Here is a 20,038-nt window from a genome sequence, read left to right as displayed (position 1 = left end):
TCAAGTTTGGTGTCATTTTGAACTAAATCAAAGATGTTTATGTACGTGTTTCATCTAAATCGATTCAGCGGTTGTTATTCCCCATACAAATTTCCATGTCCCTTTCGAATTTTAAGGTTTAATTTTTGGGATAAAATTTATCCTATGTTCTTTTCCGGGACTCAAACTATATCTATACCAAATTTCATTCAGTGGTTCTTGGTGCTCCATACAAACCCCCACCTCCCTTTTCATACCCTTAAGGGATGGTTTTTGGGATAAAAACTATCCTATCTTCTTTCCCGAGACTCTATCTATCTTTATACTGCATTTTAATCAAATTAATTGGTTCAGCGGTTTAAGCATGAAAGATTTTTTTTTGTATATTTTAAGTTTTATCTTCAGAATCTTGTCAATATGATAAATGACTTCAGCATCCCCGATTTATACGAAAACGATACCAACCTTGGCCTAGTAGCTTAAATGATATAAATATCAAGATAAACTTGAAACTCCCTCCCCGTTAAAATTTACATCAAAAATCTCAGTGGCTCCATTTTTTAAATCCATTCTTGGGTTCTGCCAAAGAAAATATTTTGTTCATGACAAGCCGTATTGTATGAGCTGCATCGACGACTAATACCCAATGAATCGGGATATTTGCGGGCGAGTTTCTATAAAATAGTTAATATTTTCATGTTATTGATACTCGTATTAGCATTATAACACATTGCCAAATTTGAGAAAAGTTAATACACTTGATGAACTGACTGCAAATACCTTAATAATACCTAATTTATAAAGTGTTTTATTAGACCCTGAGTTTTGCAAAAGATGCGTTGAATATAGTCTTTAATGACAAAAACTATTAATATTCATAATTTTACAACTCTAGCTCAATCAGATACCGAGTGATTCCAATTGAAGTTCAAACATTTGAAATAAATATATACAAAAAAAAACAATACAACCAGTTGACGGCGTTAAGCTAAGTAATAACGTTCAAAAATAAAAGCTTGTAAAGTACATTAGGTACATTACATATGGTGCTACTTTATCGCCCTAGTGCGGTATTTTGCACTATATGTGCCTAAGTCAAAATAATGCACAAAAAAATTCACAAATGTACACTGTTCTGTATTAAAACCTCAGGCTTTGTGCTTTATTCGGTTTCTAGTTTTAAAACAATGACATGAAATAATATTGTCACATTTTTATTTAGATTTGTACTAAAAGCACGTATTTTAAATAATTAAAGAACCAGAAAGAAATATGTGTTTAATTCAATAGAATTATATATACATATACATAATCCAAGTCAACATCGGAATGGGAGATAATAAGCTGGAAACTCGTATGACACCTTCATTGTGGCGTTTTGAAGGTTCTCTTAAAAATCTAACCGTACATAGTGTACGCTGCGCGTCGGAAGTTATTTAAAATCTCATGTCAAACAAAATCAGTTTTTCGTGAATATTAAAGCTTCTATGGTCCAATGTTGGTTTCATCTGGGTAAGAATTAAAGAGCATAAAATTTGTTCCAAGTTATGTTTCTAACATTTCATCAGCTGCGATCAGCTGTTTTCATGAATTTATGATATAGGACACAGAACACACAGCGGTCAGCCAAACGTGTGATGCAAGGTCAACCGATAGTCTCTACGAATAACATTATATAATAATTAAAATGACATTTGATCCATAAAAACATAGATATTAAGCAAACATTGCCTCTCCTGTGGACATTAGGTAAGGTTGTCTGATTATAAGTCCTGATTATGATTATAAAAGAAATACTCCTTTATTCTGGTATAATCAGAAAACAAAGCTGCATACCCCTTGACATTGGGTATTTCTGCAGGAAAAAGATAGATTTTAAGTATTATTAATAATATCTGGTAGCAAACATACAAAAACTCAAAAATGCGCGGTTTCCCAGAGATCAGACCTAGTTACATAGATTTTCGCCCCTGAATATATACCCCCTTATACCAAATTTCATCGAAATCATTAGAGCCGTTTCCGAGATCCCCGAAATATATAAATATACAAGAATTGGTCGTTTAAAGGTAAATATATATATACATAATAATAAGATAAGTTAATGTTTTTACAAGCTTTTACTTACCTTGCGATGTTCATTGTAACTATGAAAGTTGGCTTCAAAATTTGCAAACCACTTCTTGAGTTGAGTACTTTTTGGTTTCCGATTGAGCTAAAATTTGGCATACTTATGAAAGATCGACGACAATGTATTATTATGACATCGAGCTGATCTGATGATAGGGACCGAAGATGGCCATAGGAACTCTGTGATAAAATGACACAATCTCATTGAGTTTGGGTTTGTTAGAATCGTTTACATTAGTAGTAGATAACTTTGAAAGAAAAGTACGGTCGTCGATAAAAAAAAATGGTCAAAAAAAATTTTTTATCTTACGGAGTCACACTACACCCCATATCTCAAAAATTGATCTCAATATCTCAATTACTCAGTATTACCGGGTATGTGTAAATTACATTGCCACAAGCACTTTAACTTGCAGACAACTTTCAAAATCTGTGTATATTCAGTAATAGACGTAATAGTACATTATTACAGAGGCCGGGAAAGGGCAATCCGTGGATGAGTTTCGATTTGAAGACGAATGCACGAATTGCTGTTCCTGCCGAGGCATATATATAGTGCTTTTCTCCAAACATACGAGGAAATACTCGTAAGGTAAAATGATCATAATTTAAACATCAACCAGCACTCAAATCGAACCTTCACATCAAAAACGTGAAAAACAATGTCCCTCTTTAATTATAAAAAAAAAAGTTAAAGGCACAAGTATTCTGCCATTGAGTACCATTCAGTATTCGCTCATTCAATATAATTGTGCAATATAAAAAATTTAATTATAGTCTTTGATTTTATTAAGCAGTATTCACGTACGCACGATCTTACACGACTCTATGCTTTGAGCTTGAAAAGATGCTGATCGGGTCGTGTAGACGCAGCCCGCGGCTATATTAATTGGCTGTTTGCGTTTTTCTCAGCGGATACATGTCTTTAAAAAGTAAAAAACAATACAGTTATAACTTCCCGTCCGCTAAATTTGATCATAATGAAGAAATTCCTGTACTATTTGCTACAAAAAGGTGAACATTTCCAAGCATATTGGAGAAAATGTTTATATCACTTTATCCTCGCCTAATAGTACGATGGCTGACCGCTGCGCCTTCTGCGCTCTCTATCTTAAAAACGGTTAATCCTATGTAACAATGTTTGGAGCATAATTTGTTGCATATTTTATGATCGTCAATTCCTACCTGGATGTAAACAACATTGGAGTTATAGAAACTTTGATATCCGCGAAACGCCGTTTTTTCGACATTAAACCTTGAATAACTTTCCAACTTAGATTTTTAAGAGAACCTTTAGAACAGCCCAATGAAGGCGTATACGAGTTTCAAGCTTATTATCTCTCATTAAGAGGTTGATATCCATATTGGGGTTAAGATGACTGGGCAAAAAAAGAGTGTGGGCAAATTGGCCCATTTGACCAATAAAGGCACCGGGTAGGTTATTCTAAGTTGTAAAACTTTTATTATGGCACGTAGTCCCAAATCTTTGTGTCAAAAAAGTTATCGCCGCAAAAAGTAGTGTGAGATGAAACGTGACTTATAGTTTTTTTTCGATATTAAGTTCCTGTGTCGCATCATCAAGGTTTCATTATTGTGATCATGAAGGTTTTGTGATTATTGATGATTTATTGATTTTGTGTCACGATATTTTAGTTTCTTATTCGGTTTCTTGTTTTTTTTTTGTGTCATAATTTTTTTAAACCCAAGTCTCGTCATAAATATAAATTCAGTATATAAAACCATACCTTTCCGATGGTATGTCGCTTATTCTTATTGATTCACGGGCCAGTGTCCATACAAATCTGCCCATCCTCCTTTAAAGGACCATATATTATGTACTGTAAAACGTTGTGATAAATAAAAACACGACCGAAGGGAACGTTTTAAATCGACATGAGTCGTTCTTAATTTTCTGACTTCGTAATGTACCTACTATTTCAGTACCTCAACTGCTCTCGTACCAACTTTCATTAAGACCCGAACTACTAAGTTTTTGCGAGACAAACTATTTACCTAATGCGGGCCAGGCACTATCAATAATAATGTAATTGACTTACTACTACTACTATTGATATTGGTATGAAATTAAAAATGCTAATTGGAAGGAAACAGTACGACAAAGTGGCTATGATATTATATTATATGTCATTCGCACCTAGTAGTAGTTGAAGTTAAAAGAACTTTGTTCTGCTCGATCGGAAACCAATAAAAAGGTTGCATAATTTTGCCAAAATTAAACGGTAATAACTTAAACAGTTTCACAAATACGCTAAAGAGATTTAAATGAGATGTTTTGATTAGTCAAAACAAGTTATTGTGAAATTTTCCTGTTTCCTCCGGGGCCCGTAAATTAATAAAATTATGTATTCCTCTGGAAAGACTTAATCCCGCCGAGTGATCCAGCCTTAATTTGTTTTCATATTAGTATACGCTGGGGCTTGTTACATACTGATTAGCCTTTAGTATGAGGTGATACTTTTGTTACCTTCAAATGTAAATAAATAAACATAGCAAATGTATGAACTCACTCTAAACACTAATCAATGTGTAAAAAGGCCCTTAAAAAGACTGGGTGTATTCAGAGTACTATTATTATTAGTATTCTTACTCTGAAATTATACAGTAGTAGCTCTGAATAAGGCTTTATCTTTTAACAACTAACAGTCGTTTACACTGCACTTGTAAAGTTTTACTTTAGACAAGTTTCAACTAATGTTAACAAATAGTGGTTTTGCAATGAAAGAGACATGCGATTATAACTAGTTACGTTTTAACAAAGGATCATCTACATAGTCCAGTGCTAGCACTGGCGCTAGATTAATAAAAAAATATCGACTCGTGTTATCGACATTGATAAGACCAAGCTATTTATATATCATAATAACAAATGTGACTCATCATTGAAGTAAACATTATTTATGAAATGTGTTTTTTATTACTATTAGGTATCTATTTGTAAATATCTGACATCTGTCAATACTCAAGCCATTCTGACAATACATTTAATACTTCAGGCTTTTTTATTGTAATAGTAGTTTATAGGACAGCTACATAATGAAAAGCATTAGAACACAAGTGTGGGTTTAAGAAACGAACGAAGTGAGTTTCTTTATAGGACCACACGAGTGTTTGTGTTTTAATGCCTAATTATGTAGAGTTTCATACACTATTTTATCTACACACATATTATAAACTTTCTATTATATATTCACTAACCCATATTACAGCCAACATTGGGGCAACGTTGCTCTTTTGGCAGAACTCGCGGATATGTGGCCGCGTCGCCGAAATATTTTAATCGCTCATTTTAAACGAAACTTTTGCTATAGTTACTTTAAATACAACAAAACAAACTTATTTTACATTTAAAACTAATTAACAGTACAGTACAGTTTTTCACGCATGTCACGCATTCGTAGTTTTTATTTTATTTTATTCAGAGACAAACTAGAGTCGGAGGCCTATTTCCGTATCGTTCGATACAAACTAACATGCGAAATTTGTCAAAATTATAAGCAATTTACATTTCATGTCGAACAAAAAGGGATCTCGGCTGATATTAGAATAGAGGTCAAATCGAATTGCTTTTTTTTCAGAGATGTTCCAAATTTGAATGTCATTACCAAATCGATTTTGCTGTAGTTATGAAGCAATTACAACATTATCACAGATAAGAAATTTGTTATAACAAAACAATTTATCGTAATGTTGGCCATTATCTACGGATTTTGAAGGCATCATAGAGTGTTTATGATATGTGTGTAGATAAATATTTTAACTCACATTTACTGAGTCTCATGGTTACCCTACTTGTTACATAGAACTGTGACGGACTCTAATAGAATCAAATTATTTAATTCAACCTCTTTGTATTTGCTATTTTGATGGCTAGAAACGTTAAAAAAGTAATATTGTCAATGACAAATTTTAAATGTTTACATTGCAATTAAGTCACGTGACTTGTGGGTGCCCATGAATGTTGATAAATAGGTTTTTTAATTGTTCATTAAGTAACGAACTAATTAATTCTGGTTTGAATTAGTGCTCCCTTTTAGTTTAAGGAAGCTTTATCGGGAAATGTGTTTACTGTTCACGACTAAAGAATCGGACCGTTAAAAGGACCGTTTTTGACGACTCCGGCAACGGGAGTGTAAAGAGGACGTTTTATTTTATGTGCCGTCAACGCAAGACTAACGATCGGGAAGTAAATCGTGTTTTGTGACCCCTCTATCCGCTTAAGTATTGGACTTTCCGAAGCGGAACCGTAAGGTGCACACACGTATACCTATCTGTGGGGCAATTAACACGATTATAATATAGTAACAAGTTTTGATACTTATATCTTATTGTAGTTGTGGTTCCGTTGTAAAAGCCTTTTACTAACGCGAGGTTATTTGTTGCGTTGTACTTCTAAGTCTATTTAAATTGTCATTTTATTAATGAAAAATATGCTATACATGATCTTTTTGGTCAATTACGGGAATGTGTGTCGCTGGGATTATAAATAAACTATCGAGACTATCGAGGACAACTCTTGCAGAAGTTATTACAAATTCTATGAATGTGTAAACATCTGACATCTACCGCCATTTGGCATAACTTTAGATAAGTTTGCCCTTACTTATTGTTTCTTTTTAAGTTTGTACTCGGCTACGGGAAGGGTAATGATTTTAGAAGTCTCTTATGTACATTGGTGTGTGTATCTGGGTATGTTTTACCTTGATTCATAATTAAATTCCATCAAATCTACCACTGTGTTGCCAGTAAAATGAAACGTTCCAAAAACAGTAAATATATTATTGGCGAACGAATGCACGTAAGTAAATAACTAACTACTAATTTGAAATACAATATTTATATGCTTAGTTTAAATAATCAGACTTATTAAAAAAGTAGTCCCATTAATTAATATTGAATTAAAACTATTTTGAGGTAGAAATGTTCGTTTTGAAATGGTAATACTTCGGATCTAAACAACATTTGGTATGTAAAGCAAGAAATATTACTTTGCTTATCCGCGAGAAAATAACGTGTTAGTCAATCAGTGGTAACCCGTTATACTTACTATTAAAAAAAAGTATTTGTCGGGTGTCAGACCGTCAACATCTCCAGCATCTCCTGAGGATGCCTCGTAGAGAGGCGAAACACGTGTCGAGTTTTGTACTTTTGGTGGTGGGTTGTTATATTTATTTGCGTATTTATTTTTGCGGTGGGAGGGTGGGAACAGTAATTGCATGTAAAAATACGCAAGTATAACGGGTTAGCACTGATTGACTAACACGTCATTTTCTCGCAGATAAGCAAGGTAATATTTCTTGCTTTACTTATCATGGATTTCCGCAAAGTAACGCCTGATTCTATTAATTAACATTTGGTATTCCGTTTTAATATAATAACATTATCGTCTTAAGATGTGTGTATTATAAGTATTATTAATAGTAGGTAATACGCACATAAGGTATAGACCTTAAAACGTAAATTCGAAAACGACAACTACAGGATAGTGTAATACGCCCTTATGGTTACCATGATAGATTTATGGCGGCCATGACACTCACTTGTCATTCGTCACTTCATTCAGCATCTGACGTCTGTTACTTATAGTATTTCTCAAACAGAAAGGCTTTTCATAAAAGAAGTCATCTCAATACAATTTTGCGAGATTTGGCATTTTATGATTATAAACTGTATGGAGATGAGACATGTCACCGTACCCAGCATGTTTTAAAAATACTCTAGTCCCCAACTGAGCAAGGCTTGTACTGTATAAATTAATACTGTAAAAATGTATAAATTATAATTGCTTAGAGACGATACATTTGAATGTAATTTTGTACGTATAGTGAATAAATATTTACCTATATACATATCAAACATCTAAGAGTCGAAGTATAGGCGACACATTCAACAAAAACCCTTCATTTATAGAGGTGGCAGCGTTTCATTAAAGGTATAAAAAATGGAGTGACCGAAACCGGCAAAACGTCCCACTCGCTTGCCATAAGGGCAAGATTTGCTTGTATCTTTATTCGAATAACCTGTCAAAGCGTCCTTATGGCAAGTGACAAAGTGGGACGTTTTGCCGGCTTCGGTCACATATTTTAACGTAATTTCTGTTTTCCATACAAAAACGGTTTTATTATGTTCGTCACCTTCAGTAAGATAATAATATTTTATATTATTCCCAAAAGGTTGGTGACATCTGGTCCGTCACAGTGACGTTGACAGATGTCATTGTGACAGTGACATTTCTTGGTAGATTTGATGGAATTTAATTATTAATTAGGGTATTGTGTGAGCCGATTTTTTTAATGTGGTGTCAATCGAGTCTAGGGGCCTACATAACATGTCGTGATGTGGCCGCTAAACGTCTACTTTACAGAATCTATAAGTACATGCTAGAAAGAGTTTTATCTTATTATACTGTGTGAAATATGAACGTGAAATTGAGTTTGTTTATTTGATTGATTGAGTTTCACGCCTCGTCAATGTAAGCAATCGTGAAGATGCGAAAAATATATTCCGTTCCGGCGAAGCCGCGAGAATGGGTTCAAAGATAAAGCATCGCTTTATTACTGCCTTAGGCCGCGGCTACTGCCTGACCTACAAAAACGGATGTAAGGAACATAACATACAGTATTCATAATATTTATTATGCATTTAATCTCGTTTAAAAGATTATTATGATACGTAATATTTGAATTGAGTGTTCTCCGCGAATTCCATCTCAAAGGCTATTTACGGCAAATATAATAGACGATCAGTCCCGACCTCCAACGGCTTTTCCGTAGGTACTAATATGAGATTACACGGAGCTTCTTACGATATCTGTGCGACTATTGTTACACCATTGTATTGTTATTAAGTAAGCACCTACTATCAATTGTAGTGATAATACCACTACCTGTCATTGCTAACGCTTATAATATTATAAAACGTTGAGCAGTTATGCATTTTCTCGTACACATACTAATGCCGACACATACACAGAAAAGTCGTATTATGCGTTATTAAATAAATGTGACGTTTATCATTCCAAAGGTACTACTTTATTGCTTACCATGAGGTCGCTATTTGCTTGTATCCTTTTACAAATAACCTGTCAGAGCGTCCTTATGGCAAGCGACAATGTAGTACATTTTACTTGAAAAGAACAGAAATATAGGTTACGAAAATGTAAATGAAGTGATTTAAACGACTGAATCCAGATATCGCGGGTTCCAATGTCCGGCGCGTACCAATGAGTTCTTCGGAACTTATCTACAGTCGCTTTTGGGTGAAGGAAAACATCGTAAGGAATCCGCACTAATCCCAATAAAGCCTAGTTTACCCTCTGGGTTGGAAGGTTGGAAGGTGGCAGTCGTTTTCGTAAAACTAGAGCTTACGCCAATTCTAGCGATTAATTTCCAAGCGGACCCCAGGCTCCCATAAGCCCTGGCAAAAATTCTGGGACAACGCGAGGAAGAAGAAACTGAGTAGCTCTTACCCCAGCGTACGTTTAGATGCAGATATTAGAAAGAGATAAAGATAATATTTGCTTTGTAATAGAGATTAGATGCTAGTTTTTTTGTTGTGGCATGACCATTTGTGGCACTATATTTAAGCACAATTACACTTTATACGCCTCATTGCGGTGTGTTGATACGAATCGGTAGACACAAGCCTGCAGGAGACTAATAACTCTTCGTTAATGTAGGTCTTACGTAAATCTTTACACTCGTATCTGTGAAGTGAGGAAGGTTTATTTTATTTACAGTGGGAATGCGGAGCCATGGCTACGTGCTGTAATTATCTGTAATATACGATGTGTGATAGACCTCTTACAGTATTTCTGCAGACGGGCCGATGCAAATTAAGGGGTTCACCTCCGAGTGAGACATAATAAGCTGGAAACTCGTATACGCCTTTATTATGGTGTTCTAAAGGTTCTCTTAAAAGTCAGAAAATCTCGCGTGCGCGTCGTAAGTTTCTTAAAGTCAAATGTTATGATTTCGGTTTTTCGCGGATATCAAGGATTCTATACCTCGGATGTTGTTTACATATCGGTATACATTGTGGATGATAAAATTTGCATTTTTTTTTAACGTGACCAGCCGTTTTCAAGATGTAAAAAAGAATAGGACATTATCACACAAATGTATTAAATCCCACAGTGAGCTCAATAAGGCTATTGTTATAAGTACACGACGATATATACAGTGTGTAAATCCAATCCGGGCAAGCCATACAGAATTTACCCGTGAAATCATGGATTAAAAAGTTTTTTGAAGTCAAAACTTCTTTAGCGGCGCTGTGCATTTTTGTGATGCGGGAAAAATGTTAAATTCACGTCAGGGCGTCAGGTGTAACGTGAATCACGTTACGTGACCGTCAGATTGAAAATTCGTACGACGGACACGTAACATCATGGTGATGTGCAAATTGAATGTTATCGAAGCCTGGTTACTTTTGAAAAATCGTATCTCATTCAAGTGTGACATTTTATTTTCTTCGTAATCAAAGTGCTGTCATAACGGTTAAAGAGGTTTAATCTTTGTTAATTGTGTTGTATTGTATCTTTGTGTTGTTTGGTGTCCATGATTGTAGATACTCAAATTTTTCCTTACCAAAAAGTTAAATAACAGAAAAGAAACGTGATTGTTTTACTTAATATGATGGTGAACGACTCATTAACCTTTAATGATTGTGTAGGCTGTAGTCCTGCTCACGTCTCATGAATTACTCTATATATGTTATATATAACTTAACAATAAAATTCGCATTTCAAAATATCTTCCACACTCAAATTTATTTACGTAAGTATACTCGTAATAGAGAATTATCTCTTTTTAAAAAACTGCTACTAATTTCTCCAAAATATCAAAAATGCACAACGTTAATATTCAAGTTTTAACTTCTGCCGGCACTCCCGGCGTGCAACCCGTTGTTGTTTTGTTAGTTGTTTGTTTATTTCCCAAATACTCCAAATAGACCCAATCGTCCTTAAAAAAATCGTCGGCATAAATTACAAAACCCTAAAGACAATCCCGACTAATTGATAACGTTTGAAGAAATTTTGAAGTTACATAATGAAATTCATTAAAATACGAGTGTAGGTTTAAGAAACCAACGAAGTGAGTCTCATAAAAGGATCACAAAGGTGTTTTAATGCCTAATTATGTACAGTTACATACACTATTTTATCTACACACTTATAATAAGCTCTCTATGATGCGTTCAGGAACCGCATGCTACGACCGGCATTGCAGCATCGTTTCTCTGACACGGAACTCGCGGATACGCGGTGGCGTCTCCAAAATATCTTAATCGCTCATTTTAAAGCTTTGAAATAGTTAACTTGAATAAACAACAAAACAAACTTATTTTTTGCGGGATAAATTGAACGTAAATTGACGGTAAATCGGTAAATGAAAACTACTTTCACGCATGGCACGCAACCGTAGATTGTTACTACACTCCCGTTGCCGGTGTCGCCAAAAAACAGTCGTTTTACTTATATTATATACCCAATAACTTTTATAGATAAACTGGAGACGGTCCCAACTACCATATTGTTCGATATCAAGTAACATGCGAGTTTTGTCAGAATTGTTGGCAATGTGTCAGGAAAGTTATACTTATTAACCTTTTCGCCGGCACTGATTTGATATAAAGTCAGCACGCCACGACTTCAAATCAAGACGTGGTTTTGGTCAGGGGTGTATTACGTGCAATTTTCGATGTGGCGTTAATGACACTTTATTGCTTCATTGACGTGGCGGCGAAAAGGTTAAATTCGCATAAGGAGTCACCTTAAATTGAAACTCACTTGAGACACTGCTGGCTCTGGCTGGGTGGAAGGAGGTTGCGCGCCGGACGGCCACCCCGCGGCGTGCTCTGTTCCTCAGCCAGGGAATTGTTTGACGAAGCGCTCGCCTGAAGTTCTGCCCGCTCAGGCAGTATAGAATGAAGTTGATGCCGAAGTTTGTGTTGAAGAACATATTCGCCAACTGCGTCACCGCCGCGTAGCGGCCATTGTATTCGTCGAGGCTCTGCTTACAAACATAAATCCATGAGCAAACAGGCCTAATCGTATCAAGCCAATTAGCGGTTTATCAAATCAAAATTAAATGCTAACATATACTTTAAATTCTTTATCTTAATATCTCATTTATATTCAGCCCCTGCCGCTGCCCCTCGCGCTGTCGGCAATAGTATTTAGGGAATCCTAAATACTGCTGCAGCAGGATCGAGAGGAGTGTGTGTTTACATACTGCCCTTACCACTCACTTTGCTTTCAACTTTCGGCAATGGCAGACGTCGAAATAATTACAGCGGCCGCGCTGTGTATTTTTGCGATACGCAATTATGTTCGATATTTAAAAAGATATCGAATACAAAAAAAGAAAGTTCGTCATAGACGATGGTGGATGATATCTATCCATCGTAGTAGAACTCATTGTTCCATTCCGGCATTTTTGGCGATCTTAAACGAACGAACGAAACGAACAACACATGTCTTTCTCCTCCAGGCGTTTGGCGAGTAATGAGCGATGAAGCAGAATGTAAACACGCTCTGCCACTCGCACTGCTTTCCTTTGACTTCCGCACAAAAAACCGCCATTTTGGGGAGCGCCGGGCAGTGCGAGTGGCAATGGCAGTGGCATGAGAAGTATCGTGTTTACACACTCATTCTGTCCACTTCCCTGCTCACTTCGGCTGAATGTAAACGAGGTATAAGAGAGGGCATAAAGCTAGGAAATTAGAAAGAAAGATATGGCTCGCTGCGCGAAACTTGCGACGAAAGGTTTGGCGATCGCGCGGGTTTACTCTGAAAGTTACTAGCCAAATCCCTCAGCTATTTTATAGAAAGAAAGAAATTCTACATAAAAAGGTCCTATTTATATTTGCCGAAAAAATGCATTTTTTTATAGAAAATACTTGCTGAATCCAGATTATTTATTTATTTATACCCTTTCAGGCCCCTTCCATTCCCTTAATAGGAAACTTGGACGAATATGAATTCCACTTTTGTTCAGACATTTTTACATGATCTACCCTATCCTACCAAGAGTAGGGTTTTGGGTTTAACTACTGCTGATTCAGTACACCCTTTAGCTTAGGATACTGAACGGATTTTTTTAAATGACGTATCGGTAGCACATCGGTTCCTCTTGCACATCACAACCTGTTGAGAGCACGCCGAATATTAAATAATATTTTTTTCTTCTAGCGCCTAAACTGTTGAGCGGATTTCAATAAAATCACGTCAGTAGATCCATAATTGGTACATGAGTGATATGCGATACAAATTGAATAAAATTAACGGTGGAAAAATGATCAGGGCTAAATAATGTAAAAAAAGTTTGTAGGTGTGAAATGGGGTTCAGACAATAGTGTCAGTAATCAAATTTGACACCAACAATTTCCGTGATCCCTGGTTTGCGTGTCTTGCAATTTGATCATCGGAGACCACGGGGACAGACAACATATGAAAAAGTATGCGACGTTTTTGTTTCTTCTTATTTTCTCTGTAGCTATGGGTTTTATATGAATATTTGTATATGGCGAAAAAAAATCCCACTTCTGTTAAAAATTTGCTCGTCAGATCCTTCGGTTATATCACTGGCTATTTTATACTAAATTATACTGCTATGGTATGCAGGGCAACTTGGCAGGGGAAAATAAGACATGGTTTCGTGTTTTTTTTTTTCTATCGAGCTTTTAAGCTTTTGGTTGGAGTCTGCATTTGCAAATATAATCTAGTTTCTAGATTTCGTTTTCATGACAAATTAATTAAAAAGCGGCCAAGTGCGAGTCGGACTCGCCCATGAAGGGTTCCGTACCATTTATGACGTATTAAAAAAACTACTTACTAGATCTGGTTCAAACCAATTTTCGTTGGAAGTTTGCATGGTAATGTATATCATATATTTTTTTTAGATTTTTCATTCTGTTATTTTAGAAGTTACTACACACATTTTTTCACTTTGGAAGTGTCTCTCGCGCAAACTATTCAGTTTAGAAAAAAATGATAGTAGAAACCTAAATATCATTTTTGAAGACCTATCTCTAGATACACCACAAGTATGGGTTTGATGAAAAAAAAAAAAAAAAATTTATGACGTATTAAAAAAAAAACTACTGACTAGATCTCGTTCGAACCAATTTTCGGTGGAAGTTTGCATGGCAATGTATATCATATATTTTTTTTAAATTTTTCATTCTGTTATTTTAGAAGTTACGGGGGGGGGGGGGGGGGGACACTTTTTACCACTTTGGAAGTGTCTCTCGCGCAAACTATTCAGTTAAGAAAAAAATTATATTAGAAACCTCAATATCATTTTTAAAGACCTATCCATAGATACCCCACACGTATGGGTTTGATGAAAAAAGATTTTTTGAGTTTCAGTTCTAAGTATGGGGAACCCCCAAAATTTATTGTTTTTTTTTCTATTTTTGTGTAAACATCATAATGCGGTTCATAGAATACATCTACTTACCAAGTTTGAACAGTATAGCTTTTATAGTTTCGGAAAAAAGTGGCTGTGACAGAATCGGACAGACAGACGGACATGACGAATCTATAAGGGTTCCGTTTTTTGCCATTTGGCTACGGAACCCTAAAATGTGTAAGAATAAATGTAATATAAAACCTACAATTTTGCTTTTACCCTCTCTTAAGAGTCCGCAGCAAGCTCGGCTGAATTTCACCTTCCCATACAAACAGAGTTTCGTTCTCATTTTAAAACTACTTACGTGTTAGATTGTAACGAAACTTGGCACATATAATGACAAAAGGTATATCTATGCTTGTAATTAGTTTATATGTAAAGCTCCAATTTATAAAACAAACTAAATAGAGCAAAAACTAATTTTGTATGAAAAACTTAAATTCGCTGTATTTTTTTAACTATGGTATCTTAAGCTGCCTAAACTAATTACAGGCATAGATATCCTGTATAGCCTTATCCTATTGTAAGTACAAAGGTTCATAGCAATCTAGCGAGTCGTTATGAAATGAGAGCGTAACTACGTTTGCATGGAGAACCGAGCTTGCTCCGGACTCTTAACATTCCATTTTCAATTTCATTTGTTTTTTAGATACCGCAATTTGGCTTATTGGGGCACTAGGGCACTCATTACGTTTGTAGATCGTGTCATTCACGACGACGCGTGCCTTGACTCGTATTGTCATGTCATTAAAGGTTACATTTGACAAATCTGCGCGTCATCGTGGATGACAAGATCATTGCGATATTCCGAACTAAAATGAAAGACTACAACAAAAAATCAGCAATCAATGTAAGAATACTATGTTGACACTGATAAATCGAAAACTACAACGCATCACCTCTATATCTTGAAGTTATTTACTAATAAAACTTACCTCTGGAACTCGAAACTTCTTCAAAAAGTACAAAACCCTATAAACTATACTCTGCTTTACTATTGTCACTGTCTAACTAAACACAATACAGTTTTCATATGTAATAATACAGAGCAAGTCGCAGAATATTTAATTTGACCATAAAAATGGTGTTAGGTTTTTTCTGATGGTGAATGATGAGATTGATTATAATCATCGAGGAAGTTTAAATAATTATTTAAACTTTCTCGATGACAAAAAGCTTAAACCAATCCTAAGTTACGGGCCAATTGGAACGTACATTGACATAGGAATGATATCTGAATAACGTCATCTGGTTATCGTACATTTCGCTCGTACATGTATTGGCGCGAGCGTGACTCACGATAACTAAAAGACATCATTCTGATGTCAGTGTATGTTCGAAATAGCCTGTTAGTTTTTGTTAACAATGTAGTATCGTTAGATTCCAATTATGTATTTCGCATGGTGCTGAAATTTTACGACGTTTGCCTCGTAAAACATCTTCGTAATAATCGAGCAATTTTACTCCTTTCATGATATCTAATCTATAATCCAGTTCCATTTAACCATTTAACACTTTTTCTACATTATTTATTTCTGCAGAATATTATTTTTTATAACCGGCATTGATTTCTTCTTTACGATAAATGCCCTAACTTTGGGCGTGCTCACGTTAGGCAATATAGTCGCACAACTGAAAATGATACTTTTAGACCAGAGTAGCCTAATGTAAATATGGTAAATAGTGTTTTGTTCGTGAGGCATCCGTTGAATTGAAACCGCATTTATGTGGTTGCATCAGCTGGTACCGCGCTATTAAAACGCCTAATGTTAGAGTGCTCCAAAAAGGTAACATTGTGTTCTTTGTTGTAGACGATGAATCGATATATCACACATCACCTGGTCGTTGATGAGAAATTAATCCCACTCACAACCATTCCATTCGTTGCTATTGTGCTACGTTATGTAGGTAAGGTGCGTATATTTGTTTTACCGCGCTCGTTTTTGGCTTAATAAAGAGAATTGTAATTATTTCGCGAAAAGAGCTATGATATTTTTTAATGATTTACGGTGTAGGTGTATTTGTCACGTAGCACCTGCCCACCTACATTGATATTATATTTAACATAGGTACGTATTCATTTGTAACAAAGGAACGAGCAATATTTAATTGTATGTTTTAGAATTGCTATTTGAAAACGGCTCTAAAGGTTTCGATGAAAAGTAACTATTATGAGACAAGTCATTACACACGAGGCGGAAAAAACAGAACTGATATACTAATCGAATTTTGATTGTTAAAAACCAAGGCGTACTGGGCTTGTAATTACTTATTCGCCTATTCATTGAAGTTAAAAACGCGTGTTCCGTAAAGACAGGGCGCTTTGCTTGTTTTCCTTTGTTCAAAAGTGTCATATGTCGCTATAGTACATTGAGCAACGAGGAGGGTAAGTGAAATATTGTACGAGAGTCTATATATTCACGCCAGCCGCAGGCTGTTGTGAATTAAAGACTCGAGTATAATCTTATCCCCGGAGTTACACAAAATGTTTTTCATCACACTGGCGAAGAAAAAACTAAATTTTAAGCGAAATGATTCTTAAATTCGGTGACATTTTAATTCGTCCGCCATATTGTCATTCAATATAATAGTATAGTATAATCATTATTAGTAGGTATATATAAGTCTGCAATTATTATACTATTATGTTGAATGAAAATATGGCGGACGAATGTTTGAAATGTCCAATGGTGACTCTCCTTAAAAAATGGGCGCCGATTTTTGCTACGTTTTAGTGCTAATCATTACGTCCCTTAAGCTGTCGCCCTTGACAATTAAAATGTAATTCTCATTGTAAAGACATCGATCAGAAGTGTCATAACAATGATCTCTGGGTGGCTATTATCTATGAAGAGTATTTCTGCCTTGTTTTCTCAGCTCAATAACACTCTAGCTACGTACATTTCAGCTGTAACTTCATCGCTAGACTCGTTAAGATCGTTTGTAATCTAAGATTTAACTAGTTGGTTTTAGACATTTTCAATTCATATCAACTTCGTATTCTAGATACTCTACATTTCTAAATAAGGTTGGTACAATTGGTACCTAATAGAAAAATTCAAAACATTTGTTTTTTTTTTAATTAATTGGTAGCCATTTTTAGGGTTCCGTAGCCAAATGGCAAAAAACGGAACCCTTATAGATTCGTCATGTCCGTCTGTCTGTCCGATTCTGTCACAGCCACTTTTATTATTTGTAGCGTACACATGTTTATATTGCATTTCGTATACGTTTCTTTACTTATCTCTTTCAAATCTTGTAAGTTAAATTCGATCGATCGAGCTGAAAACTTTCGTGATAGACGTGCAAAGCAAATAACATGAGGTACAGTAGCAATATGGCATAAGTACTTCGAATTAAAAAAAACTAAACATTTTACTTTCTGACTTTCGATGAAATTAAAGTTTTCAATGGCTAGTTAGCTAACATAAGTAATATTGAAAGTAGCATTTCAACTGTATTGCGTAAAAGATTTTATATTTATCGTACTCCTAGCAGCTGTCTAACCCATACGTCGTAATCATAAAATTGGATATATACTTTAGAGCCTCCGGCGATTTTACAGTTAATATGCTCACTTCTCCAAGATGGCAGCAACCTGATGTTTGCACCATAGTGAGTATTTAGTAGCCCTTATTTGCAAGGATTTAAAGTCTAGTAATTAAAGTTGTATATGTGTTGTGCTGTAAGAAGTTACTGTTAGATCATATACTTATTTATTTATTTATTTTTCCTTAAAAAAAAATTTGTAATTTTACATGTATGTAAAATGTATAATGATTGGTGCAATAAAGAATATTTACTTACTTACTTATTTAATTAGATATTTAGACCAAACTTTTAAATAAATCAAATCTTCAATTAATTATTCTGTAAACGACATGTGTCTTAAGGTCCCCGGGAAACTATAAGCTGCACTGGTTTAATTTCAGCAAGGCAACAACCAAACGATGGCTTTGACCGAGTTTTATTATCGCGTCCATATCTGTAAATCCCTTTGAATTTTGTAGTAACAGCAAAAGGCCGACCACCCAAGGCACTGTGAATGATTAATATTGATATAATGAATATGATTAATACACAAGTATAGTGATTATTTTTAAACTGTCATTTATGATGGGTACATACCTAGTTGGTTACTAAATTCTATTACTGCAATAATCATTCTCTACATAAAATATACGAACGAAAGTTGAATAAACTATATATTAAAATGAAGTACACAAAATCAGGAATTACATATGACAACATCATTCAAAATGTCCTCCTCTAGCCTTGACTTGACACAGGCCCTCAAACGACGAGGCCAGTCATCAATAGCGGCACACACGATTGTCATGTCTAATTCCGTCACTGTCTTAACTATGGCCCGCTTGAGGGAGTCAAGATTTGTGTGGGGTTTTTTAGCACAGGCTTTCTCCTCAATAACTTGTCATATGGCATAATCCAGGGGGTTAAGGTCCGGGCTGGCGGACGGCCAGTCTTCGTGGGCAATAAAGTCAATTTTGTTCCTTCGAAACAAGGCTTGAGTTGTTTTTGCCTTATGTGCAGGAGCTGAGTCCTGTTGAAAGACCCATAGCTGGTTTTGAAATAGGGTGTGGCTTAAGGGCTTCACTATTGGTTCGAGAACGGTTTCCTGGTAAACTTTGGCTCCAGTTTTCACACCTTTTTCACAGAAATGAACCTGTGTTAGCCCTGAGTATGACACACCCAGCCAAATCATCACATAAGAGGGATGATGGCCTCGTTGCACTCTCAGAACAGCCGCAATCGCCTCTTGACTGTTTTTTGCATACACTCTGACATTCTGGCGGTTACAACATTCTTCAATGGTAAAAAAAAAAAATCTGTAAATAGTATTTTTCGTTGGCCACTTTGTGCGTACCGCTTCAATAGCACGCGACTTCTCTCTAGCCTCATAGTCTTCAATCGTCCATTAAGCAAATGCCCTTATTGTCTGCGGTAAGCGTGTTGTCCAAGGTCTTCATTGATAACTTTTTTTAGGGAGCTTCTCTTCACAGACATCTGTATTGCCAATAACTTTTGCTTCCGGACGGGGTTTCTTGCAATTCTCGCCTTCACTGCCTTTATTAGAGCTGGGGTCCGAACGGTGCGTGGTCTTCCAGACCTCTTGCGGTCATCGAAGCATGAGTACTATTGTATCTATTAATTGTGCGATAAACAAATTGTTTGTCGATTTTTAGGTTTTCAAGCAACTTCAAAATCATGTTTGGCGGGTGCCCACATTTGTGCAACGCAATTACTGCGATACGATTCTCTTTTAGGCCCCAATTCATTATAGATACGACGAGATAAGCGTTATGTGTGGTATATAATTATAGCTCACAAATCCACCACATTATGTCATTTTTCATTTTTTCGGCAGCATTTGTTTTAACGGAAATAAAGAGGTTGCAAATCGAGTAACAGAACTAAGTAACCAACTAGGTATAGAAATGATATGTGTGTATAAATGGCATTTAAGTTTTCATTCG

General features: G+C 35.6%; 2 protein-coding genes across 5 annotated transcripts in view; one reads left to right on the top strand and one right to left on the bottom strand.

Moving 5' to 3' along the window:
• The window catches only part of LOC133518025 (protein furry), a 206,040-nt gene that overhangs the window by 74,665 nt on the left and 111,337 nt on the right, over positions 1 to 20,038 (top strand). The window lies entirely within an intron of this gene.
• LOC133518171 (rhodopsin, GQ-coupled) overlaps positions 1 to 20,038 on the bottom strand; it is a 42,573-nt gene that overhangs the window by 6,199 nt on the left and 16,336 nt on the right. The window contains exon 2 of the mRNA XM_061851793.1: positions 11,918 to 12,140. Coding sequence (XP_061707777.1) covers positions 11,918 to 12,140 — 223 coding nt within the window. The remainder of the gene's footprint in view (positions 1 to 11,917; positions 12,141 to 20,038) is intronic.

The sequence above is a fragment of the Cydia pomonella genome, chromosome 1 (assembly GCF_033807575.1).
Source record: "Cydia pomonella isolate Wapato2018A chromosome 1, ilCydPomo1, whole genome shotgun sequence".
In the NCBI taxonomy this organism is placed as follows: domain Eukaryota; kingdom Metazoa; phylum Arthropoda; class Insecta; order Lepidoptera; family Tortricidae; genus Cydia; species Cydia pomonella.
Note: the sequence above shows the minus strand (reverse complement) of the source record. Positions and strands in the feature narration are given on the sequence as shown.